The sequence below is a fragment of the Aedes albopictus genome, chromosome 3 (assembly GCF_035046485.1).
Source record: "Aedes albopictus strain Foshan chromosome 3, AalbF5, whole genome shotgun sequence".
NCBI classification, from domain to species: domain Eukaryota; kingdom Metazoa; phylum Arthropoda; class Insecta; order Diptera; family Culicidae; genus Aedes; species Aedes albopictus.
Window position 1 is genome coordinate 2,062,580 of NC_085138.1, and position 25,482 is coordinate 2,088,061.

Below are 25,482 nucleotides of genomic sequence, written 5' to 3' on the forward strand. Positions count from 1 at the left end.
CAGATTTGTGTAATACCGGATCAGCGCATTTTTTGTGTTGATCCGGTGTTACACAAATCTGCGTGAAAATTCTTTTGTCTTTTCGGTCGCTGCGTGAAAGTTACTCGTTGCGCTGTGTACATCGAGTTCTGCGTGTACGGCGCAGGGAGTAATGCACGGTGCTTGGGACTGTGTTTGTCTCCAAACAGAAAAAATCAATTAATAAATTAATTGAAGAGATTGTGTTTTCGGCAAAGTTGTTAAGCTTGTCAAGGGTTGACAAGTGATGGGTAGTTTGATTCGATATTTTTCCAATCATGCGTAGTATCAAGCCAAGTGCAAAGCACGGAGACAAGCACCGAGAGAGTGCATACGACAGAGCGTGAGAGACAGGAGAGCTCCAGCGCGCGGCAAAGTAAGCGAGCAACACACAACCGATTGCGCGTACTCGTCTCCTTCTAGTTTGTTGTGCTGTCTCGTAGCAGAGTGTAATACTTATGACACACATGTTATACAAGAATCACTGTACAATTGCGCTTGAAATGAGTGCCATACTGAAAATTCTCTTAGTTCAAGTCAGTCTTGTTAGAATTTTCTTGACACTTCGTACCGTTGTACAGGAATCACATGTCTGTCTGGGGTAAATATAAGAGTTTTGAGTCGCACCCTATCCCTGATTGGATGTAAACGGCACACCGCTTGGATGTCAAAATTCTTCTTCTTACCGCTTGGTGCATCAATCAATTGGGTTGTTTAGTGAATAAAATATTGTTATTTTCTATTGCCAAATCGAAAGAGCTCATTTTTCTGAGTATAACGTAATTTTATTGGATTCCAATACCTTTGTTTTGATGGTTAAATTAACAAAACAGTTTTCATTTTTGTGGATAGAATGACAGTTCAATCGATAAAATGACAGTTCGGCCCGAATAAAAAAATTTCCCCATACAAAATTTAAATGCATTTTAAAAATAGTTCCCGAACTGCGTAAATTATGAAATTTTGGATTTCGACTAATTATTGGGCGGAGAATCCTATTATGAAATAATCCGGATACCCCTAAAGAACCCAATTTAATGTAAACCAGGCATTAGAACGTGCCGTGCATAAATTTAGGCGTTAGAAAATAACGAAACAAACCTCAATATCGAAAACGCCTAAATATATGCACGGCATTCGACAACAGACACGACAATAGAATTAATAAACTATAGAGGACGAATGTCGCTGCTGTTCCCTTTGTTCTCGCTCGCAAACATGTCGGGTATCTATCTGTCAAACTGCATACTTTTTCGCTTTGACACTTATAGCCCGGCCTATCTCCGCCAGCAAGAGATGTTTCGGCAGCGACGCCAGCGACATTCTTCCTCTATAGTTTATTACCTCTATTGACACGACACACTATTGAGATTTGCGCAGGAGCTCATAGCAAAGATCTGCCGTGTGCAGCAAAGTTGTCCCATAGGGATTCCCATAGAACATGGGTTACTATGCTGCACACGGCAGATATGTTTTGGAAGCTTTGATAAAAATTTCTGGAGAAAATGTTAAGATAAATTCCTGTAGGGCTTGAAGCCATCTTTTGCCAGAAATAATGAAGCTTAGAAACTAAAAAATCTAAATACAGAGCATCTTTGATAACTTAACACTAGAAGAGATATTTTAATCGTTAAGTCACTCCTGTTTGTGTATCTTCATGAAACAGTGGAATTTTTGTAACGATCAAACTTATAAATTTGACATGAACGAAATGAAATCTTTACATTATGATGTAGGATACCTGCGCGCTCCACGTGAATGAAATGTTGGCATAAATGAAAACATTTTCACACAAAAAGTGCTGTAAGTAGATAGAAGGTCTCAATTTATTATAAAGAAGCTTAAATACGTGTTTTCATAAAGGTCACCAAGTCTTCTTGGAATCTACTTTTTCTCTTCTGAGCCGGCTGCATCCACCAAGGCACTCGTGATACCGACCTTCTTCAGTTCGTCAATCAACTCGCCATTTTGGTGCATTTGTAGCATGATATCGCACCCACCGACAAACTCTCCATTGATGAAGACCTGCGGGATCGTTGGCCAGTTGGAATAGTCTTTGATGGCTGTAGGAACACAAATGAAAGGTTTAGCATTTAGATTTGAGTAAATTAAACTAGATTTTCACTCACCCTGTCGCAAGGCATCGCTCTGCAGTACGTCGTGGCTATCGTAGTTTACGGCATGCATTCGTAAGATCTGTACCACGGCGTTGCTGAATCCGCATCGCGGTTGTTCCGGATTTCCCTTCATAAACACCACCACCTTGTTGTTGTGCACGAGTTTATCGACTTCTTTGGCATCCACAGCATTGGCGCAAAGCGTCCGCGTAAGAATGTATCCGGTGCGGGCATTAAACACATTGGAGCCGAGTTTTCTGATCAAAAGACTCATTTTACACTGATTTTAGCGATTTTAGTCACTGTTTGTATGGAACTCGCGAATTATCTAACCAGGCTGGCCGATGTTTTGGTAAAGTGCGAACAACAACAACAACAACAGCTGATGGCCGGTTGAAATGACAGTTCGGTATAATCTCTATCACAGTAAAAACTCTTGAGAAAAATGTTATATTTCTACACAAATATGTTTTTCTGGGGTTTGATTTGAATAGGTCGTATCTGTCGTATTTGTCGTCGTATCTGAGATCGAGTCTGAGATATTGTCGCGCTTATCTTACACTGATAAAAATGCAAACTTTATGTTTATAAGACTGTTTTCTTTGAAATTTATGGGACCTCACAATCATTGTTTTTAAATACGTAAATATGAAAATTATGATACGCTATTTAACATCTATGAGGTAATGCATAATGCTTATGTTTCCTGTTTATATTTTTATAAGTGCTCAAACATAAAATGTATTAATACATCGTTATAGTTAAAAATTATATCCAGCTTTTTACGCTATGCTGAGGGGTGATTCAACTTTGACAATTCTTGCCGACAGCCCTTGCAGCATCAGAGCACATCAGAGTAGCCAATTAAATTTCAGTTCAATTCTATCAAAACGTCAAAAATTTTCACCATTGTTGTTGGCTTGTGTTTTTCTGCAGGACTTAATTCTTTTCTCTAACTTTCTTTTAGTTTTAGGTTCATAATTGCCGTCACCATTTGAGGTACCGAAATTAATGGAATCGATCATGTAGATGGGCAAAACCATGAGCTGGCATTAATGGGAAAAATGATTTTGTTTAAATGACCGGAACATCCATCCATTCACTCGGCAGCGAGCTCGGCAGTGCATGCTACATATGAACCATAAATATTATCTGCAACGTAGGGCTAGACGTAGGGAGTATAGAAAAATATTTTGATTACTAAAAAACCTGAAGCACGAAACTCGTCCGATTTTTTTTCTATGTTTTAATTCAGAAAAAAAGGATTCCATAATAGATTAATTGCATTGACCAATTACATTCTGGATCAGTGAAGAAAAGGATTATAAGTTATAACGTTGAATATGCTCAATGTAATGATATACACAATTTCTTTGGAAACCTTTTTTCAAATGCGTTTCGTGGCTGACGTGGTTATGGTATAGAAGACAGAGTGACCATTTTTTGTGACCTTGAACAATAAGTATGGTTTATTTTCAATAACTTAATCCTACCTTCCAGCCTTTTCCAGCAAGCTAGAGCTAGAGCTAGAGAAAAATCATTCCATTTTTATAGGATTTCACCACATAATAACGGTTTTATACGTTCATGCATTCATTGGAAACATCGACCTAGAATTTCGACTGGATAGGTAAACTGGCAGGGAAAACGATACAAGTTTAGATATTTTTTTAATTGCAGAGCAAGTTGGATTTGTCTTTTTGGTTGATAGCCCATCAATGTCAGCTCATGGTTTTGCCCTTCTACATGTTCGATTCCATTAATTTCGGTACTGTAGTGACCGTGCGCTGGTTTCGCACGCGATTCTATATCACTACAGGTACCACAAATGGTGACGGCAATTATGAACCTAAAATTAAAAGAAAGTTAGAGAAAAGAATTAAGTCCTGCAGAAAAACGCTAGCCAACAACAATGGTGAAAATTTTTGACGTTTTGATAGAATTGAACTGAAATTTTTTTGGCTACTCTGATGTGCTCTGATGCTGCAAGGGCTGTCGGCAAGAATTGTCAAAATTGAATCATCCCTCAGCATAGCGTAAAAAGCTGGATACGCTCACTTATAATTCTGGAGTTTGGCCGATTCGAATTCGCAACGGTCATCGTGTCCACCACTCGAGCTCACAAATGAACGAAACATCTCAACTTCAAATCTATTTAAGGCGCAATTAGCATGTTCAAGGTAAGGTATAATTCTTTAAATCGTTTCATGATCCTTAATTGTTTTTGGTATTTTGATTTAGCGCTGTTTGAAGTTGGCAAAAAAGGATATCGTTCCTTCCCGTGAACGGAAAAAGAGAAAACGTTGCGATCTCCGGATTCTGTGTCTCAAGCCTCCACTAGAGCTGTTCCGCCAGAATTGTTCTTGCCCGTGAAAGGTGAAAAATGTTGTAACTTATTTGCTGGAAGGTAACTACAGTGACTATTCGTTCGTTGAGAGCTCGTTAGATGGGCTGTCTCGATGGTTGAATGTTCACTGGTTGGGGCAAAACCCAACTAAAAAGCACTGTCAATGTCAAAATAGATGTCAAAACGAGTTTGACGTCTGACCACCGTCGCATCACAGCTCCTGTATACAGAACGTTTGCGCAAGTATGTGAGTGTTCCGTGACGTCTTTCTCGTCACTTGCGTGTGTCTAGAGCATTTTGATCAGTTGTCAGTTGCCCCAACGAACGAACACGATTCGCTAATCGGGGCGCAGTCGTGACCCAACCAGCGAATCCGGACTGTATTATTAATATGACGTGATGTTCGTGGTAACACCTAAAGTTTATTATCTATTCCAGCTGAACCACTTCTAGAGCCAAAGGAGAAAGCAGGTTCCGGTTGTATCGGGCGAAGAATGCTCTTACGGGAAGGAAACCCGGACCGGGTCAATTAGTTGGTGGAGAAGAAGTAGGAGGCGGTGAATGAGGAAGAGGAGAAGGAGCACATTCCGGAAAATTAGGGGTCTTCACCAGAAGCCCTAATTTAAGCCGAATCGTTATTGCTATCAGCGGGAAATGAATGAAATCATGTTATTTGAAATAATAATGCCGTTTTTGTATAAATAAATGGTTATAACATGTTGACAAAGATAATTGATTGTAAATTTATTGCTAGAATATTGCCTTTTATGTGAAATTTATACATAAATATTAAATTATGCATGGAATAAATATTATAAAATTCACACATACATTTTATTTACCACTCTAATAAATTTCATAAACATACAGGCATAATTTTTATTTGTGAGCAGTTCAATAAAAGCTATGTTTGAGAACATAATTTTTAAAGGTGATGCCAAATTGCAAAAAATTATGTAGTTTCACACATAATAGCTATACGAAAAATTTCTTCAGTGTAGATTCTCAGCAAGCTGCGTTCGAAACGCGCAGCCTCAGATCGCACCAGACCGCGCACGTATGATTTGTACACGGTGTGCACCTTGGCTAAAACTGTTTTGCAGCCGCCGGGTGGAGCTGTCAGCCGCCGTGTACAAGCAGCATCTGAGTGATGTAGCTAGGATGCACAATAATGTCGTTTTCGTTTTTGTGGAGGTGCTACACCGCTTCGTGCTACACTTTTCACTACAAAAACGAACATTTTCGATGCAGTTGCATTGGTGTGCGTGAATAAAAACCAAAATATTTACAGCTTTGCAGACGTTGATTAATTGGTGGACACGGTGTACACCCGCTACACTCTCGTATTTTTGAGTGCTGCACTATCTTGAGCGGTGCAGAAAAAGTGCTACACCGGTGCAGCATGAAAATCAAAAACGAACACTTTCGGTGCAAAAGTGCTACACCGGTGTAGCCCCGGATAAAAAATTACCATTCATTATATGGTAAATATTATTAACAAATGACTGGGGGGAGATTCAAATATTACGTCCATCGTTTTTCGGGTTTTCCAGACCCCCCCCCCTCCCCCCACTGTCACGCAATTTTCCTATATCCAATACACGTACTGTCACACTTTTTTTCCTCCCCCAAATGTTGGACGTAATTTTTGAACGTTCCCTGGTTTAATTGTTCACAATAAAACATATAGTAGATATATTGTTACTTTTTACAATAGAAATCAAGCCCATATAGTTCGTACAATAAGTGAACATTAGCTTTATTAGTGACTAATTGATTCGATTGTTTTTCAATAGTTCTATAATAATTTAAAGTTACTATCAGTAAAAATTAATTAAAGTTGTTTTTAAATAGTTGCAAAAGTGCCTGCAAAGTTCTCATGGACTTTTTGTTAAAAAAGAGTTTATTTCTCAATTATACTTAAAAACAATTCGTAACAACTAAATAACAGTAAATATTATTGTTGCTTGGATTATGTTTGTATAATCAAATACAAAATCGCTTGACATATTTTTTATAGTTTTCGTTTTAGATTTGAGTACAGTAGATATTTCGGTTATCGAATGTTATTCGCTAAAACTTCAACGACTGACAGACGTCAAACCGTGTTGGCAGAGCAAGCTCTCAATGAATAACTGAATGAATAGCTGAAAAGCAGGTTTAGCCAAGTGAGGATGTTACGACAAGAAAAAGATGAACAATGATTTTTCTAATGTTTTCCAATAAATTAAAGGAATCTAGTAAATAGTAAACTACCATTGATAAAATACAATTAGTTTAATGGGGTCAATTGAACCGATGTTAAAATAAACATGCAATAATATTTGTTGTTATGTAAACAGATTTCGCCTTTGAAAAACCAAAGAATTCATATTTCTCGGTAACATTTTTCCCCAGCATTTACTGATACTAATGGCCACATGAATTGTGAACGATTTATGGTATGGATCATACGACCTGAGGTCTGACTTGTGATATTTGGCAGTTATTTCAAAAGATTGAAGATAGATCTTATCAACAGCTGCCAAGCAATACATACCAGACAAACATCAGAGTGTTTAATTCTTATCATAAAATGTGCATATCATTCTGGCGGCCGTTAGTGCTCGTAAATGCTGGATATAAATGTTAGCGGGAAATATAAATTCTATGGATTTTCAAAAGCGAAAACTGCTTACAAATACAACAAATATTATTGTATTTTTATTGTAACAACGATTCATTTGACGCCATTCAATTAATTGTATTTGTATTGTAAGAACAATGAAAAAACATTAAGATATATTGTTATCTTTTGAAAATTGCCCTAAAAATGTCTCATAAAAACACAATACATTCTATTGTTTTCCGCGAAAAAGTGTATGAAAATTTTCTCAAAATTTTATGGTTAAGATACATAACGACCACCATTTTTTATTGTAAAAGTGCCATTTACCATTCGCCGAATGGTATCGAACAATACACTGAGAGAATTTTCCATATTGCTTGTATGTGTCAGCCTATATAGATTTTTGCAATTAGATTTAAGCAATATTTTATATGTGCCGTATACTTACATCCGGATGAACCTAAAGCTTATCAGAAATATGTGTGGATGTTATTACTTTCATATTCCCTGATTATTAGTTTTAATCTGTGAGGACTTTTGGTATTTATTTGTCAAATTGAATGGTATTTTTGCTTTTATTGTTTTCTTATTGTTATTGATAGACAAAAACACGATTCCATTTTAAAATTTGAAAATTTATTCATAATTTATGCCAAATAACTAACGATACATTTTTGAAAAACAACTTCGATTTCTATGCTGTAATTCCGCATTGTACCGACGACCCCTCTGGTCGGTGACATCCAGCTAGAGTCGTGGCAAGAGTTACTGTCTTCTCCGGATCGTAACGGTTCCTCTCTAGATTTTGTTCCCGTACGTATGGTCGGTATATAGTTCTTCATAGCCGGCGCTGGCATGTTCCGGAAGTTTGTCCCAGACTTCTACAAGAAGTTGTTTGGCAGGGTCGAGTTTCTCACAGGGTATACCATTGGCCTTGGAAGGATGACCACAGCAGCTTTTGTGTACGCTTTTCTAGGTGGATGTCTTTCGTTTCCTAGTACTCGGATGGTATGAAGGATGGCCTCAGTATTTGCTTCCACACAAGGCAACCGTGGGAATACCTGTAAAGTATAAAAAGTTGGAGGATTTAGAAAATTATCCAGAGCGAACTGTGAGGCTCCTGCAGCAATTTGTTTACTCACCGATACGGTAGAAGCAACCACCTCTTGCGAACGTAAATCCTTGAAAGATTTCCATTTCAACGTCCTGCAACGGAACGTATGTGGAATGAAGCAATGTTACTCGTAAAGTATTTAACGAGGTTTGATTATTTCTCGAGTTCAATATTTACCTGCACTTCTCCACACCAAAATTTCTTCGTGGCCATGCTGAAAGATTTTGAAGAAAAATGGCGCAATAACAACAAAGTTCATGCGCTACATACATTCATTTTCTCATTGTTTAAAACCATTAAAACTATGTGTGAGAAATAATAAATTTCAACTATGTGTATCGACACATACCTTTTAAAATTTGATCAATTGAATGTTTATATGTGTCGTTAATATGTCTCGGGATGAACTCTTTCTGGTGGATATGTGTTTTCACACATAAAAAAAATCATTGAAATTTTTGTAGTGTATTTCTTCAATCTATGGTGAACAAGTGCTCTGAAGACACCGAGTTGATTTGATGCAATCACGCACTTTTATCAGCGTTTTCGCACTCGTGAAAACTAGTGCAATAGTCCAGTGGTGAACTAAATGCGCTATACCCTTAAAGAACCCAATTGGGGGTCATCCGAATTAGCATGTGCCGTTTTTCTTTAGTACAAGCAAAACCGGGTTGGGTTTGAAGCTGTGATCTCATCCAGTTCCAATTCAGGTTGAATTGGATCAAAAAGAAAAACGGCATAGGGCCGATTTCTTCACCTCGGCTTAACTCGTAAGCCAGGCTTACCCATATAGTTAAACCTGGCTTAACGCCTAAGCCAGGGTGAAGAAATCGGCCCATAGTGTATCAAGCCAGTTAAGCCCCAAAGAAAAATCATATAATTTTGCACCGTTGTCTCGAGTGCGTTCTCTACACAACGTTTTTGGATTCGTGAAGACATTTGTCGGCACAGCGGCCAAACCCCCTCTAGCGTCCGTTTCGTTGCGCGCGTTAACGTCACATCTGTGACGTTAAACTTTAATGGCGGTGTGAGAGTCAATCGAGTTCGCAACTTGTTTGGTTTTGTGCGCTTGTGTTTCGGTGTTTTCCTGTGAAATTTGTCGCCAAAAACTGCGATTTCCCGTGCAAAATGTCCGCCATGGAGAATCGCGACGAAGTGCTACAGTTGCTGGAGCGATTTACGCGTCTGAAACAGAAGGAAATCCCCCGGGAGCTGGAGGACTATCTGAGCTTTGTGGCTCGAACCGGCGACACCGTGTACCCGTGGGCAGCGGTAAAATACTTCTTCCGGACCAAGCTGAGCCATGTCATAATGGATTTCCACGACAACACACCGAGCATTGCCGGTAAGTATGGGTGGACGGGGTCGGCCCAAAAGGGGAATATCTGACGGTGTTCTTTGTTTTTAGATTTGCCAAAATGTCCCAATGTTGATCCGTTCTGTTACGATCGTATGAAGCGGACCTTGCTGAGTCGAATGGAATCGTTCAATTCCGCTCCCTTCACCATTCAGCGGATCTGCGAACTGTTGAACGAACCGCGCAAACATTACACCCGGATCGATAAGTTCATGCGGGCCGTCGAGAAAAATATTCTGGGTAAGTGCGAATGAATGGTATTTTTCGGATTCTCGCGTTTAGTGTCGTACGGTCGTAACTGCAATGCTCGATTTTATCTACTAAAGCTGTTAGTATCCAGGGTCAAATATTTGCCAAGGCCTAACTTTGCCGGCAAATCATTTTTTGTTTGCCTTTGTAATAGATATAGCTACTAGGCGCGCTCCTCCGGATTACACTTAAAGGTGATCCGAACACTGATTATAAGTAGGCATTTCCCGCAATAATCAGAAAAGAAATCGATTATTGCAGATACGCTCATGTGATATGGGAAATCGGGTGTCTTCGAAGTGCATTTCCTTCACTATTTTTCACACCATTTGTCTTGGTATTCCTTTTGGAAATTCTCCGGGAGATTCGTCCATATTCCTACCAGCATTTTTCCAAGATTCGAATTTCTTCCAGAGGATTTCCCGGTTTTGCAAAGTCTCTACCAGGATTTATCTCGAGATTTCCACAAGAATACTCCGAATATATCGGGGATGTTGTCGCTAAATTTCTGTTAAAGTTTTTTCTTTTGGGATTTCTATTGAAGATGTTCCGTGATTTCTTCCAATGTTACTCTTGGGACTTCCCCAGGCGATCTTCCCGGGATTTCTCCCAGCGTTGCTACAGAAGTCTACAGAAGTTTTTCCTGGGATTTCTACTAGAGCTCCTCCAAGGGTTGTGAGGATATATTTTTATTAATTTCCTTGATTTCTTCCGAAGTTTTTTTCATGTAAATTCTTCAAGAAGTTTCCAATGGATTTCTTCTAGAGTTTTTCCTTGGATTTCTTCAGAAGTTTCAACTGCGATAGTGTATCTGAGCAGATCTCACCGTTCTATCCTTCACATCAAGCTTCTCGCAGGATTTCTTTTGTAGTTGCACCTGCGGTCTCTCGGAATTTCTCCCGGGACTTCTTTCAGAAGATTCCTACCGGTGTTTGTCCTGAGATCCTTGAAATTTGGTCGCGATTTTCGCGGATTTGTCTGATTCAAGTCGCGCATTTCGCGGATGCCTATATCTGCATGGCAGTTGTAATTTTATTTAAAACCATTTTTAATTTCTCATAAACTTATTCCCATCAAAGCTTCTGTCAAACGTTATCTTTTGCAGCTTCTAAGGGCCGATTTCTTCACCTCGGCTTAACCGGTTAGCCAGGCTTACCCATACAGTTAAACCTGGCTTAACGCTTAAGCCAGGGTGAAGAAATCAACCCTAAGTAGCATCCGTTTTTAGAAACTTTTCAAAATACAAAATATATTGAAAGCCGCAACTTTATGCAAATTTTTCCAACAATTCAAAAGTTTTTTAAATGGAATGACGCAGATATCACGAATGTTTGCGAAGAAAAGGTCATGTAATTTTGTTGAAACGATCTTATATCTTCGTAAGAAAAATAATATGAAAAGACTGATCTGCCGGTGGGCGCATAAATGTCCCATGTGCAAAAAACAGACAATCGAGAAAATCGCGTCCAAAGCTCGAAAAAAGTAAATTATTGTCTCAACTATGAAGTATAAGTGCTGAATCGTGTTCTAACATTAACCAATTTTTAATTTGAGCACTATTTTTTTTGTTTTAGAGCGATTTTATATTTCCATAGGATTTCCAATGAAACGTGACGCTTATGCGTCCACTTTTAAGAATGTTACAAATCGGAAATGCATTTTTCGGAATTTGCAATTTTCGGAACAAACTACCTATTTTTATTTCCCCCCACGAAAGATGGTTATGGGCTGCAAAATCTCAATTTTGCCAAAAATGCACATGGGAAAATTATGCTTCCACCGGCAGTGATGGTGTCTCTACAAATTCTCTAGATTCTGATGGTGTTTCCCAGAAATCGTTTCCTCAATAAACTCAAACAGTTGGTTGAAATTCTTTGCTGAGATATCGCAACTTTGATTTCAGGTTCTTGTTCCGTACCTGTAGGCTTATATCCAGGATTGAGATCTTTCAATTCGGTTCTCTGCTCCACTATGGGTGATCAGGACTAAACACTCCAATTTTGAAAAAAAAAATAATTAATTCGAAAATTTCGTAAAAAAACGGACGAGCAGAGATTTACTTATAAATGCTTTATTTCAGTTCATGTCAGTTTATAGAATATTCATAGTTTAATTTTGTAAATTGAATAACAGTAGAAGTTTTTGTCATATTTAATTTTCAAACTATTCGCATAAATTACTCATTTCCGTGTCTTTTTATACCATTTTATATGAGGGTTATATAATACACAAACAACTATTTTATGTAATTCAGTATCATTATTTCTAGTTTATATAAATCATTTCGTTTTGGCCAACTTTTCCGCACTGGTTCATTATGCAACTGAAATGACTTGCATATTGAAAAATAGTTGCATAAAATGTTGTATGTAACTTGTTGCAAAACTAGATTTTTTCAGCACTCTTCGTATTTATCTGGTTAACCAAAGTTACAAAATGTTGCTCTTATTCAAATTATGAAGTATTTAGTCCAGTATTTAGTATAAAGCTAGTCTCACCAGTATGGGAGAACACACTAAGGGCCGATTTCTTCACCCGGGCTTAAATTTTAAACCAGGCTTAGCAACATTTTAAGCCGGGCTTAACTTTTTTTCAATTTCTTCACCTTGGCTTAACCACTAAACCCGGTTTAATAAAGCTACGGTTTACGTTAAGTGTGGCTTATTTTAAGCGGTGCTCTGAGGTGGCTTAGCAGCGCTAAGCCAGGCTTAAGCCGCAAATTGCAGAGTTTGGGTTTCTTCACCTGCTTCATAAATAAATTTTTGAAACGGCAGAAAATATTTTTTTAAGAAGCAGGAACGAGAAAATTGTAAAACGTTTGGTTACGGATGGGACGATGATAAAGAAAATGATAACCTATAGCCGGCGGGTCGTCAATATAAAATATTCATATAGGTTTTGGGACCATCAAGTTTTTACATTAGATTGAAAGCCTTCAAAAAGGCACTGTGTCAAAATTTGGTTGGAAAAGTAGGCCAATTCGCTGCCTTTTCACCGATTGAAAAGTAAGCACTTACGAAACGTAATTACAAAAATGTCATTTCAATCTATCTAGATTCAATGTCATCGAATATCTTCGAAAAAGGCAATAGGACACGATCGGTGAAGCACTAGATTTGTAGTAATGAGCTGATTTTTTGTATGGTGAGAAGGTGAATTCTCCGTTTCTGCAAGGAAATCGTGCAAAAAGCGTGAGTATTATGGTTCTTTGCCTGATTTGATGCTGTTTGAGCAAAACTTTAGAAAACTGTGTTGTTGTTTTGGTTATTTCTAGTCCCTTAATCAGTACAATTTTCCAAAGTTTTACTCAAACAGCGTCAAATTAGGCAAGGAATCATAATACCCACGCTTTTTGCACGATTTCCTTGCAAAAACGGAGAATTCAACTTCTTACCATACAACAATTTAGCTCATTACTACAAATCTAGTGCTTCACCGATCGTGTCCTATTGCCTTTTTCGAAGATATTCGATGACATTGAATCTAAATAGGTCGAAATTACATTTTTGTAATTACGTTTCGAAAGTACTTACTTTCCAATCGGTGAAAAGGCAGCGAATTGGCCTACTTTTCCAACCAAACTTTAACAAGTGTGCCGAAAAGTACATACTACTTTTTGGCACTCTTAAGTGTGCCGAAAAGTAGTGCTTTTCGGCACTGTTGTTTGATTGGACAATTTGCTCCTAGTTTGGCTTAATTTATCATAGTTCACAAAGTTAATATGCCGGAAATCTATAAATTTTATGTCTGCGCACGTCCTTTCGGCCACTTCCTCTATTATTCCTTCCAAAAACTTCTCCTCTTAGAAGAAAAAGTGCCAGACTGAACTGGACGGAAGCTTGAAAATTTGTGACAGCCATCACGGTCTGCCCTGGTCTGTAGGCCTAGTGAACAGTGTTGGTAAAATCACACTCAAAGCACACTCATGAACCGCTCTTGCGTGAGCAAACTCGCGTGCGATTCTGAATCATTTTCTTACGTGCGAGATTTTCATGCAAAATCTCGCTCTCACGAGTCAAGCGCCGAAATCTCGTTCGCTTGTAAAACAAATCCAAATCAATTTGAACGACATCCAATGTTGTTGTACGATAGGTTTGCTTTTGTTCTATCATATAATCCTAAAAACTTCGATGTAAATAATAAGAACACCAAGAAATAACGCAATGAGTGAAATCGCGAGTCAACTCATGCATGATTTTTTCGACGGTGAGTTTGGCGAGTCAAGAATCGCGCGTGAAACAACTCAAGCATGAGATTTGAGAATTTGAGTTTTTACCAACACTGCTAGTGAAACGCCTACTTGATCGGATAATAGGCTAAGACGGCTAATACACGTGGAAGCCCGCTTGAATGTTTTCTCAGAATGTGCAGTTAAAGTTGTAATTGGGTTGTTTAGTGAATAAAATATTGCCATTTTCTATAGCCTAATCGAAAGAGCTCATTTTTCTGAGTATAACGTGATTTTATTGGATTTCAATACCTTTGTTTTGATGGTTAAATAAACAAAACAGTTTTAATTTTCGTGGATAGAATGACAGTTCAATCGTTAAAATGACAGTTCGACCCGAACAAAAAAAATCCCCATACAAACTTTAAATGCATTTTAAAAATAGTTTCCGGGCTCCAAAAATTATGAAATTTTGGATTTCGACTAATTTTTGGGCGGAGAATCTGATTATGTAATAATCTGGATACCCCTAAAGAACCCAATTGATGGGTGTTTTTCGTAATTACAAAAAACTTTGTATGCAACACGTTGCAAAACTCGATTTTTTCAGCACTCGTTGTATTTATCCAACTCGTCAAGCCTGGTTGGATAAATGTACAAATCGTGCTGAAAAATCATCATTTTTGCAACTTGTGGCATAAATAACTATTTCAGCACTGCAAAAAATGTTCCGTTTCATATTTTAGTACAAGGCAGCGTGCATCGTATTTACGCATTTTTATATTAAAATCCTATTTTTTTTTGCATGGGCCGTAACGCACGACCGTATTTTCCTTTTCTTTAGAGCGTTGTGAACGACACCTAAACATTTTTAAAATAAAGTATTAAAACACCAACGAATGCACTAAGGGCCAGAATCGCAATCTAGCGGAACTAAATTAATTACTCCAAAACGAAGCATTTCTGACACATGGTGTCTTCGACAAAGTTGTTTGACATCAGCAGAGGCATCTATTGCTAAGAACGTAGTAGTTCACAACTCGTCCGCATAGGTGGCGCCACCATCCAACTTCTTTGTATTACGTCCTAGAGACTTGACGTCTTCGGCAAAGTTGTTTTTTTTTTGACAAAATAAACAACTCTTTCTCAGACATCAAAATTCCACAGCCTACTGTTTTCGAGTTATTTAAAAAATAAAAACCAATCAATGAAAAAATAGTTTTTTAAGCTAATTTTGACATTTTTACCAGAAACCATGTGAAAATTGTACGGGAATATGTTGAAACCAAACACATTGTACGGGAATATGTTGAATATTATCATTAAAAATTAAAAATTAAAATACAAATTCGAAAAAAAACAGTGTGAATTTCATGCCCTAATATCTCACAAAACGCAAAAAATCGCAACTTCAAATTTTCAGCAAATTCGAAGCAATACTAGGTGAACATATTGCCAAAAATTTGGAGAGGTATTTTTTGGTGTTTTTGAGATAATAGCTTTTTAGTAACGGTATAAATATAAGTAGTGCCAGCATGTAACTTTTTACTGTTACATATTAGAGAGTTTATGTATTCGAAAAAGTTGTTCATTTTGACTAAATAAACAACTCTTTCTTAGACGTCAAAATTCCACGGCCTACTGTTTTCGAATTATTGCATATAAACTAGATTATATTGACAAAAAATGACTATAAAACACATTTTGATGCAATAGTATGAACTATTTTTATTGTTTTTACTTTTACGATACATAGTAAAATAATAAAATAATAAAAAAACTTTATTCGAAGGCGATTATGGATATCAAAACATAAAATCAACATTGCAACGCCTTTTCTGCAATGTGGCACTCCAATTTTGTAGAATGAGAGGCAAATTCAAACACCAAATGTTGTGGAACGATCATATGTAGTAGGTACTAAATCGTAGATCTTCGATACTAGCGTTGGGTAAAACCAACAGTCTAGGTAGATCATTATAGTTAATTTCCTTCTGTATCCGAAAAAATTACCGAGCGATTCCGCTTTTCCTGCTAAAATTTCAGCGGATGTTTTGTTGTTGTTACTCCATACTGCATATAACGGGCATTTCAAAATATCGGCGGCTTAAAATGACGTTTCCATTGGAAAGTCACTGGAATGATATGGGAAATTTCGTTAAGCTTGGCTTAGCGTAAGCCGTCGCCTTTATTTGCTAAACCGGTGTGAAGAAATGCAAATATTTAAACCTGGCTTAAGAATTTGGCTTAACTTTAAGTGTGGTTTAAGATAAACCAGGCTTACGTCGTTAAGCCGGGTAGGTGAAGAAATCGGCCCTAATTCATCAATAAGCTGGTCCTGAGTTCAATCGATACTAAGGTATCTCAGCTACAAACATGTTACTGAGATACTTAACAGAAAAATGGTTTATCACAAAATAATTTCAAAATCTGGTATCGGCTCCATAGATAGTTGTTCCTGAAGCTTTGGGAATCTCAATACATTTTCTGTAATAAAACAAACGAAGGTTGACGAAAATGTGGCCCTAATGAAAAATCGTTGAAAACTTCATAGGATCTACGAAACTATTCTTAAAAACATGTCATTATTCAGTACAAAATCTGGCTCAATATGAAATTTGAATATTTATGTTCGTGTCGCGGATTTGTTTCTCGAGTCGCGGATTTTATTTCCGAAGTCGCGAATTTCGCGGATGATATTTTGGAAATTTTGTAACAGCCCTGAACGTCCCTAAGAGTATTTTTTCTGAATTTATCCTGGACTTTCTTCTAAGATTTTTTTCAGAGTGTCTTCTGGGATCTTTGCAGGAGCTACGTGCTAGTTCTTCCCGTCATTTCTATCAGAGCTTTAACGCAGGCTTTTCCTCGTAGTTGTTTACCGGATTTCTTGCAGTGATCCACCTGAGATTATTTTTATTACTGATTTTTTTTTTCCGAATTATCCCCTGAGCTCTTCTCGAAATCCCTATCAAAAATAACGAGATTTCTTGTAAGGAATTTCCGATAAATATCTGAAGGAATGCTGGTGAAATTTTGCGAAAAACTCCGCAGACTCTTTGGACAAATCTCAAGAGAAACTTCGAAAGAAATCCTGAGAGAAACTGAGATAGGTATCTCAAAAAAGAAAGGTTCTGAGAGGGATCCCAGGAGGAAAACCTCTTAAAAATACCCGAGGAAGAACTACGGCCTAAAACCAAGAAAAATATCGGAAAACTCTGGAAGAAATTCCAGAAAGAATTTCTGCAAAAAATCAGAGAAAAACTTTTGGAAAAACTTCTTCAAACCACTAAGACAAATTCCTGGAAGAATTTTGGAAAAATGTTTGCATTATCTCCGGGAAGAATCCAGCGAAAATCTATGGGAAAAATCCCGGGGGTACATACTCTTACAGAGCCCCCGCAAAAAAACTGTGGTCAAAAATACGACGTCTTACTGGGAAGAAAACAGCTACGCGAAACAACATTATCCAGGATAGTCCAGAATTTGCTAAGAAGTTCATGGATTTACACCTAGGACCAAACGACATCTACAGAGAAGCTACGAGCTACTTGCAAGTAGGGTGACCTTATGGTATCCTAAAGGAGGACATGTCCTCCTTTTTGATCCAAAATCAAATGTCCTCCTTTCCCTCGGAAATGTCCTCCTTTTTAACATTTAATAAAATTATAGTAATCAATTATCTGGCAAATCTCCAGAAGTTGGAATAGAGTGCAGTAAAAGCGTAAAAGTACCCCAAGTGAGAAGTTCTTCATTCCAGGACTATATTGCTGACTGCACCCCAAATTGGACTATCACACTATTTTTGGTACGCCTAAAAAGTGTGATAAAAGTGCACAATTGCCTCGGATCGCCTCGACGTCTTCGGTGCACTTGTTCCTTGATTTGCAAGGAATAAGTGCACCGAAGACCCCAACTCGATCCGACGTGGTCCTGCGCTGCAATCACACTTTGAAGGTGTGCGCACACTATTGTGTCAGTCCAATTTGGGGTGCAGTCAGCAATAAGACAACTGGACTATAAAATGATTTTATAGCAGCTGTGAATTTGTTTATGATTTGTTCTAGATTGCTTACTTGTTATTAAACGTTTGCTGCTTCAATTCGACTGTTATACAGCGAAAAACAAAAATTTGTGTAGTTGAACGATTGAAATAACGCTAATTTCCCTATTTACCTAATTCGAAGATTATTTTTATGAGAATAACACAATTTTATTGCGCTCCTATATTTTTGTTTTGCTTATCAAATAAATACATACGCTGTTTTAATTTTCATTGATTTATCATTACTCAATAGAATAGAATGACAGCTCGAAGAAGGACATAAGAATTTAAATGCATTTTAAAAATAGTTGCAGAAGGTTTTCTTGAAATGAAGTCATTTGAAATTTCAATTTATTTTCTGATCCGACCGATTCAGCGAATTGAATAATCTGGATACTTTTGAAAAAAAATATGCATAAGTCAAATACAAAAAGTGACTCTTAAGTGGCAAATATGTTGTGTCGCGCGAGAAAACACGGGAGCGGTCAACCGACCGAGAACCGCAAACCGACGGGGTAAAAACGAATAAAAAATACTTTTTCGGAACAATTTTACAAATAGATCCAAAATGGCGTGACTTTTCCCTTTCGCATCTTTATTCCGAATGAACATTACAAAATAATAAAAACCGGAAATCGCTCAAAAAAAGAAAAAAACAACTGTCTTGGAATGAATTCCATACGATGCATTTTCTTGCTAGGAATGAATCTATATCTAGGGTTGGGCGATTTCTAATGTATGAAGTTTACTAATCAACATGTTGTGTATTTACTGCTGCTTCAATAAGTGTCCTCCTTTTTATACAAATGTCCTCCTTTTTCAAACGAATTTGGTCTAAATGTCCTCTTTCGCTTGTTTTCCATATGGTCACCCTACTTGCAAGTAGCGAACTCCAACATTATCGACCAAACCAAATGGAGCAACATCCTCAATCGTAAGAAATTATCGGCCCCTGGAATAGATCGCTTCACGTATAAAATGCTGAAATCACTGAAGCCTCAGGTGTCGCAGCTCATCCTGATCGATCTTAACAACTATTGGAGACAAGGCAGTCTACCACACCAGCTAAAGGAAATCCGTATCATAGCAGTACCGAAGCTCGGCAAGGATAACACCACTGCCGCCGGAAACAGGCCCATAGCACTGTGACCTACCATAACTAAAACTATCAATTAGGCTGTACTAGATGAACTGAACCAGATTATCGATTGCCGGAAGCTGCGGCCCAAACTGTCTTTTGGATTCCGGAAAGGTCAGTCAACATTCACATGCACCTCATATATTGTGAACCTCATCCAATCAAATAAACGGAAAGGACTAACCATAACGCTTTCAAAGCGGTTCGCACGAACAAACTAGAAGAATCAGTGAAAAGATTAAAAATACCTCAAGAGTATATATGTTGGATAGCGTCATTCCTACAGGATACGCAATCGCACCGTAACCCTTGCCTTAGATGTGGAGAAGAGGACATGTCAAGTTCAATTGGCTCCGATAGTTCTATCCGCCAGACTGTGTATATAGAGACTGTAGGTAACACTGGTGCAATATGCCGATGATTTCACTCTTATAGTGACTGGATTTAAACTCTTCAAAGCCACTAACGTTGACCTGGGATTAAAGATCGCAGGGAAACCCGTCGAAACAGTGATCAACTATGAACACTTGGGAATATATCTGGATCGTTCTATGAGTTTCGGCGCACACATCCGAGAATTTTGCGGCAAATTACAGGATCGTTTAAATATGCTGAAGGTCATCGGGCAACGATGAGAATGCTCTACAAATCGCTAATACGAAGTGCATTAGAATACGCCAATAAGACCAACAGAGAAAAGCTACAGGTGACCATCAACCAGTACTGACGTAAAGTAACTGGTTGTTCAAGAACTACCCCGAGAAGCACACTGGCGGCCTTGGCAGGAGAAAGCCCATTGGACATTCGCTTGGAGCAAGTAATCTGTAAGGAGGTGGCCAAACAGATTCAAAACGACAGTGTGGTAGCAGAGCAGCTACTTCAACTGAGAGGACAGGATATTCCAAACGATATGCTCACACTGGTGGAACGAACGTATCTAAAACATCTAAACGTATTTGACGCGATCCTGCCGAATATCACGGTTTACCAACATCAGCCGTTGGACATTCAAGTCACGCTGATGGAAGGAGCACCAGCGAAAAGGAACTGTAATCCACGAGTCTTAAAACAAACCTTCTTGTACCTGCAAAACACCATATATAAATTCCGACCAAACATCTACACATAAGCTTCAAAAATTGAGGACGCCTGCGGAGTAGAAGTATTCTGTGCAGCCACGAAGCATAGAATCAGCCTGAAGTTGGATACGGAAACATGCATAAGGGAGCGTCCATAAATTACGTCACGCAAAAATTGAGCATTTTCAACCCCCCCTCCCCCCTATGTCACACTTTTTGTATGAGACCTCTGAAATTTTTGTATGGGTCGTCACACTTTGCTGAACCCCCCCTCCCCCCTCAAAGCGTGACGTAATTTATGGACGTTCCCTAATGACTGCGGAGCTTTACGCTATACTAGTGGCACTGAAGTACTTGCAAAGCGAGTGCATCAAGGGAGCAGTACTGTTCACAGATTCTTTGTCATCCTGTCATGTTGAATGTCTGTTGGCGAATCCTAGGAGAAACTCGGTTATCCAGGAAATCATAGAAATCGCAGCAACCATGAACATACAGTAAATTCCACACCATTTCGCAATCGAAGGCAACGATATAGTAGACGAACTGGCAAAGGCCGGTGTATACTTGGACAGGGATGGGAACACTCACTTCCTGTTTTCTCAGCTCAGAAGCTTGCAATCAAGAAATGATGTATGAACGACTTTTGCCTTGTTGTTTTGTCTAAAAGTTTTCCGAATAGAGTAAGTGTCGCACACGCATCCAAAGGTCGTGACAGAGCTGTAAAAGCGACTCTCCACGAGGTGAGTGTAATTTGTTGGTGGGGGCGATGTTTTCACCCGCCGCCACTGTCAACAGTCATCATCAATGATCCCTGAGCGCGAGAGAGTGATGCTCCGTCAGATAAGTATTTTTTACCTTTTTTATTAACCGACCATCTTCCATTATCAATACACCTTGTAAATGTAGTGTCCCGGTTTATGTGCATTTATTCCGAGTTTCCCGTGTCTTCCCGGTCTTGACCCTGGTCCGCCGCATAGCCTGCCCGTCGGATGTTCCAACATAATTTACATTCACCTCGTGGAGAGTTGCCTTCGCAGCTCCCTCACGACTTCGGTATGCGTGTGCCACCCCTACTCTATTTGCCAAACTTTTAGACAAAACCACAAGGCAAAAGTCGTCCATACATCGTTTTTTGATTGCAAGCTTCTGAGCTGAGGAAACTTCAAGTGAATGTAACTCTTTGCAAGTGAGTGTTCCCATCCTTGTACTTGGACCGGGTCCTGGAAAACGGAATATTGATTAACGATGCTGTTCCGTCGGAGGAACAGACACACAGGACCGGTAGCTCGATAGGAAGGAGGGGAACTTAGCTTTTGGAAAAGCTGTGGCTTCCACTGGGGAGGAAAAGGCGGGTTTGCACTACAAACTACTTAACTCTATATTTCGTGTCTGTACAGGTCGGTGTTTGAATCAAGACTAAACTTGTTTGCGCACGCAAGCTTCTTGAAGGATGGTAAGGCTGTGACCATAGTGGGTAAGGTGAGATGCGATCGGATGCGATAAGTTATGAGATGAGATGAGGGATGTTTGATAGGCCATAGTGCATGAGGTTTTCAATGAGGGTGCGCATGTTGTTTTCACATCCTTTTTCGCCTATTTCGTGCGCATCAACGACTCGTGTGATTTGATCGATGAAGTCGCTTGTATGATGAAGCGCTTCTTTCAGTGGCGTCGCGTAACCTCACTTTTTACCTGTGCACCAAGTATAAATTCTTGAATTTTATGAACAAATTTGCTTGTAATAATTAGAAAATGACGAGAATAGCTGCTATCACTCATTTCTATTTTGATTTTGATCATAAATCCCCTGCAATCGCAAGTTTTAGGATCGGTGCACAGGTAAAAAGTGAGGTTACGCGACGCCACTGGCTTCTTTGGATTGGGTAGTGAAATGATCGTTTCATCTATAAGAGGGGAAGATAAAATGCACCCGCTTTTTGTTTTGCGCGGGTCGTTTTTTTTTTGCTATAACTTAGTCAGTTTTGATCCTGTTGCAATAGCGAAAACCGACCAGTTAAAAAAAAAATCTGGTGTAACTGTACAAGATTGAGATTATTGAATTAATTATTTGAGAAAAGAATGTATAACATGTAATCATATCCGCGTGAGTGATGTCTTTATGTATACACATATTTTTACTTTGCGAACTGGGCTATCTGAGTGTTGATTTCAATTTAAATCAATATGATACGGTTTCGGCATTAAAACATTACTTGATTGTGCTGACCTCGGCAAAAAGAAAGAAAAATTCGGCAAGTATGTATTATTTAAGGGTATAGGTTTTTTTATTACAAAATTTTCGGCGATACCTACGAGAAAAGATGTCTCTAATAAGTACACAATATTCATCATAAGGACTGTACATCTTTGAGGCCCTGTATTAAAAAGACTAATGGCGGTAAGCTCCACAGAGTACTAGACGCCAATCACGTATTATCCTCGATTTTCCTAAGCACCATGAGATATTATCTTTGATTTTAATCCGAGATTTAACTTAAGTGCGCCGATTTCGGCGCACTAAAATAAATCCCAGATTTGCAAAAAGTTGGCTGCGTTCTTAAATTTGACTACACACCTACTACTACACCGCGAACCATGACATAAAAAATGAAAACAAGAACGAGAAAACAAAACATTTTCGCGTGATTGATTGCCCGAGCCGGCACCCAACAGACCCGCTGTGAATTCTCCTGCTTGCGGTAACTAAACAAGTTTTTATTTTTGTGATGCAAATCGTTGGTCTTTTCTAAACTTTCTAAACTGGAATCGACAATCTGGACGAGATACGAAAGTGCAATAGGTGAGTATCACAAGGGAACTCCTAACCCTGAAGCATGATAGCACCGAGATCGATATTGATTGAGACATTCTTGTTTGCAGACAAGAGCCACCGGATGAGCCAGAACCAGTTGGCCTGAACTGCAACTCTTCTGAATCCGGATGATAGCGGCCGTTGCTCAGCGGAAGTTTTTCATTGTGTACAACTGCTAGAGGATAGGAGAAGATTACGCAGAATTTGGAATGGAAGTAGATGAAAGGTTCCGCCAAAAATGTTCCGGGGAACGATTCAGACAACGGGGCAAACGTTTATTGCGGCCAGGCGGCGGTCCAGAAGAAGGCGATGCTAATTAAACGAAGGTACGGTGTGAAGTGCGATGGGAAATTGACCGGGTTGGTACGGCGCGGCGTCCTACTTCAATTTACTAACATGTTTTTCCGGAAAGTGGTAAGCAAAACTCAAAATTAGCTGTAGTATATCATTTTCTTCATGCTTTTTCCGTTTCATTTTCAGGGGTGGAGCAGCTGGAGGTAATACAATCCATCGAGGCTCGACCGCATTATCAACTCCGCCAACCAAGACGCATCAAGGTTCCTAGATCGTTTGAACAAAGTAATGGAATGAAGAACAAAGATTTTCTTCACCTCTTGGAAATTCTAACTTGATTCTATTCTGCCCTATTTGGGCTTGTGTTAAAATTATAAATTAATTTTATTTTCTGCCATGAACATTCAACCAATGTTGAATTTTATTTAACATATCCGAAAGTCCAACATGTGATACAAATCTCAGAACAGTTGTAAAAAAAGACACGGACAACGTCTTCAGCTTTCGGCTGTGCAGACTGTTTTAAACTTAACATTAGACAACGGTCAACGGAGCATGCACCAGTGGAAACGGGGAAGAAACTATTCTCACCAAAAGTTTCAACGCCCGAAGCGGGAATTGAACATGGGTGAAACTACCGGAGGTGCCGGGGCTGCCGGGCACCCCCTAGAACTTGAGTGGGGTGCTGCGAAATATGGGACGTTAAATAATGAATGGATGAACTAATGAATTTTTCTTAGCAGTGCACCCCCTAGCAAAAATCCATAGTTTCGCTAATGGAATGGAACCCTCACCCTATAGCATGGTGCGATTATAAGCTTGGTGACCCTAACCGCACGGCTACGAGGCTCCACAAATTGATTCAGAGATGCCTCCAGTTACGAAAGGATAATTTTCAGACTTTCTACTACAATTGGTTTGTCAATAATTGTTTGGGAAATTTCTTCAGAAGAATTCTATGAAAATATGTTTTTTGCAGCTCCTTTGTTTTAAAAAATATTTGCAAAAAATCTTCAGGTGTTTATACAAATTACTTCTGAAATCATTCTCAGTATTCTATTGATCATTCAGTAATCACAAAACGAGTTTCTACAAGAATATTTTGAGGGGTTACTGCAAGAATTGTTTAAGTAGTCCAAAAATGAACTTCTCAAGCTCGCTTATGCTAATATCTAAAGCATATGCATCCTTTGGGAATCCCTTCAAGAACGCTTGCGCAGATTTGCCAGAGATTCATTCAGAAATATCTCAAAACCATCCTCCCACACCCTTGTCCAACTCGCAAGGTCAAATACTTTCGGAGGTTTTTCCAGAAATAGCTTCATGAGTTGATCCAAGAGCTTCTTCAAGGATTATTCAAGAATTTCTTGACGCATTCCACCTAGAATTCCTACAGAAGGAACAGCTTTCTTTCCCCAACTACTTCAAGCACTACTTTAGCAATTTATTCAAGGATTCCTTCAAAAATTCCTAATCCCTAAGAACTCTTTCAGGAGTTTCTCCACGAATTACTAGCGGGATTCTCCCAGGAATTTTTTCAGCAATTGTTCTGGGTTGCTCAGCATTCCACAGCGTATGGCCACGGAAATTCTTAGATGAGTTCCTGGGAAAATTTGTAAAAGTTTTCCTTTGGAAATTCCTCTAGAAGAATGCCTGAAGAAGCTTATCGTGAGGTGTCCATTCACCGCTCGTTTCATACGATTTGAATATTAAATCATATGAAACGAGCGGTGAATGGCAACCCTTACGGTATAGAGGGCCTTTCATAAACTACGTAGATTTTTTGGGGGAGGGGCAATCCATGCTAGAGACTGGATACTACGCTTCATGCAAATTTTACAAAAAAATGTATGGACAAAAGTCTACAATGGGCTGGGGCAGTTGGTCTGAGATGACCAAATATTTGTCCACGTGGTTTATGAACGGCCTCTTAAGAGTTTCTGGAGAAATTCCTAATGAATATCATGGAATTTTTACCGAAAGAATTCATAGTGGAACACTTGGGAGAATTACTGGAAAATTTCCCAGAGGAGCTCTCGGAGAAATTTTTAAAGGTATTCCTGGAAAGATGTCTGAAAGGATTTTTGGGATTTGATTTATGATTTCTGAAAAAAAATAAGATCGTGTTGAAATTCTAAT

At 38.7% G+C, this 25,482-nt stretch overlaps 2 protein-coding genes and 3 long non-coding RNA genes across 5 annotated transcripts in view; 3 read left to right on the top strand and 2 right to left on the bottom strand.

The window, feature by feature from the left end:
• Nucleotides 1-1,817: 1,817 nt before the first annotated feature.
• On the bottom strand, nt 1,818-2,517 carry LOC109411242 (glutaredoxin-related protein 5, mitochondrial). The gene is made up of 2 exons (XM_019684759.3): nt 2,148-2,517; nt 1,818-2,081 (listed from the first exon to the last, which is right to left on the bottom strand). Exons 1-2 carry the CDS (start codon nt 2,407-2,409, stop codon nt 1,903-1,905), a joined length of 441 nt encoding a protein of 146 aa, XP_019540304.1. The 5' UTR covers nt 2,410-2,517; the 3' UTR covers nt 1,818-1,902.
• A 957-nt stretch (nt 2,518-3,474) lies between these two features.
• LOC134291730 (uncharacterized) lies at nt 3,475-5,069 on the top strand. The gene is made up of 3 exons (XR_009999255.1): nt 3,475-3,903; nt 3,955-4,542; nt 4,921-5,069. It is a non-coding gene; the product is annotated as an uncharacterized LOC134291730 (long non-coding RNA).
• A 2,378-nt stretch (nt 5,070-7,447) lies between these two features.
• On the bottom strand, nt 7,448-8,666 carry LOC115262202 (uncharacterized). Its single transcript, XR_003895184.2, has 3 exons — nt 8,382-8,666; nt 8,233-8,296; nt 7,448-8,151 (listed from the first exon to the last, which is right to left on the bottom strand). It is a non-coding gene; the product is annotated as an uncharacterized LOC115262202 (long non-coding RNA).
• A 534-nt stretch (nt 8,667-9,200) lies between these two features.
• LOC109411225 (serine/threonine-protein phosphatase 4 regulatory subunit 2) overlaps nt 9,201-25,482 on the top strand; it is a 36,164-nt gene continuing 19,882 nt past the window's right edge. The window contains exons 1-2 of the mRNA XM_019684735.3: nt 9,201-9,549; nt 9,613-9,801. Of these exons, the coding sequence (XP_019540280.3) occupies nt 9,333-9,549; nt 9,613-9,801 (406 nt within the window). The 5' untranslated portion in view covers nt 9,201-9,332. The remainder of the gene's footprint in view (nt 9,550-9,612; nt 9,802-25,482) is intronic.
• On the top strand, nt 22,016-23,744 carry LOC109421093 (uncharacterized). The gene is made up of 3 exons (XR_002132721.3): nt 22,016-23,037; nt 23,118-23,463; nt 23,530-23,744. It is a non-coding gene; the product is annotated as an uncharacterized LOC109421093 (long non-coding RNA).

What these genes read in the sequence shown, in the direction of transcription:
- LOC109411242 (XM_019684759.3), bottom strand. Translation starts at nt 2,409, where the DNA reads ATGAGTCTTTTGATCAGAAAACTCGGCTCCAATGTGTTTAATGCCCGC. An exon ending in GAGCGATGCCTTGCGACAGG is followed by an intron (nt 2,082 to 2,147) that starts GTGAGTGAAAAT and finishes GTGTTCCTACAG; the next exon opens with CCATCAAAGACTATTCCAAC.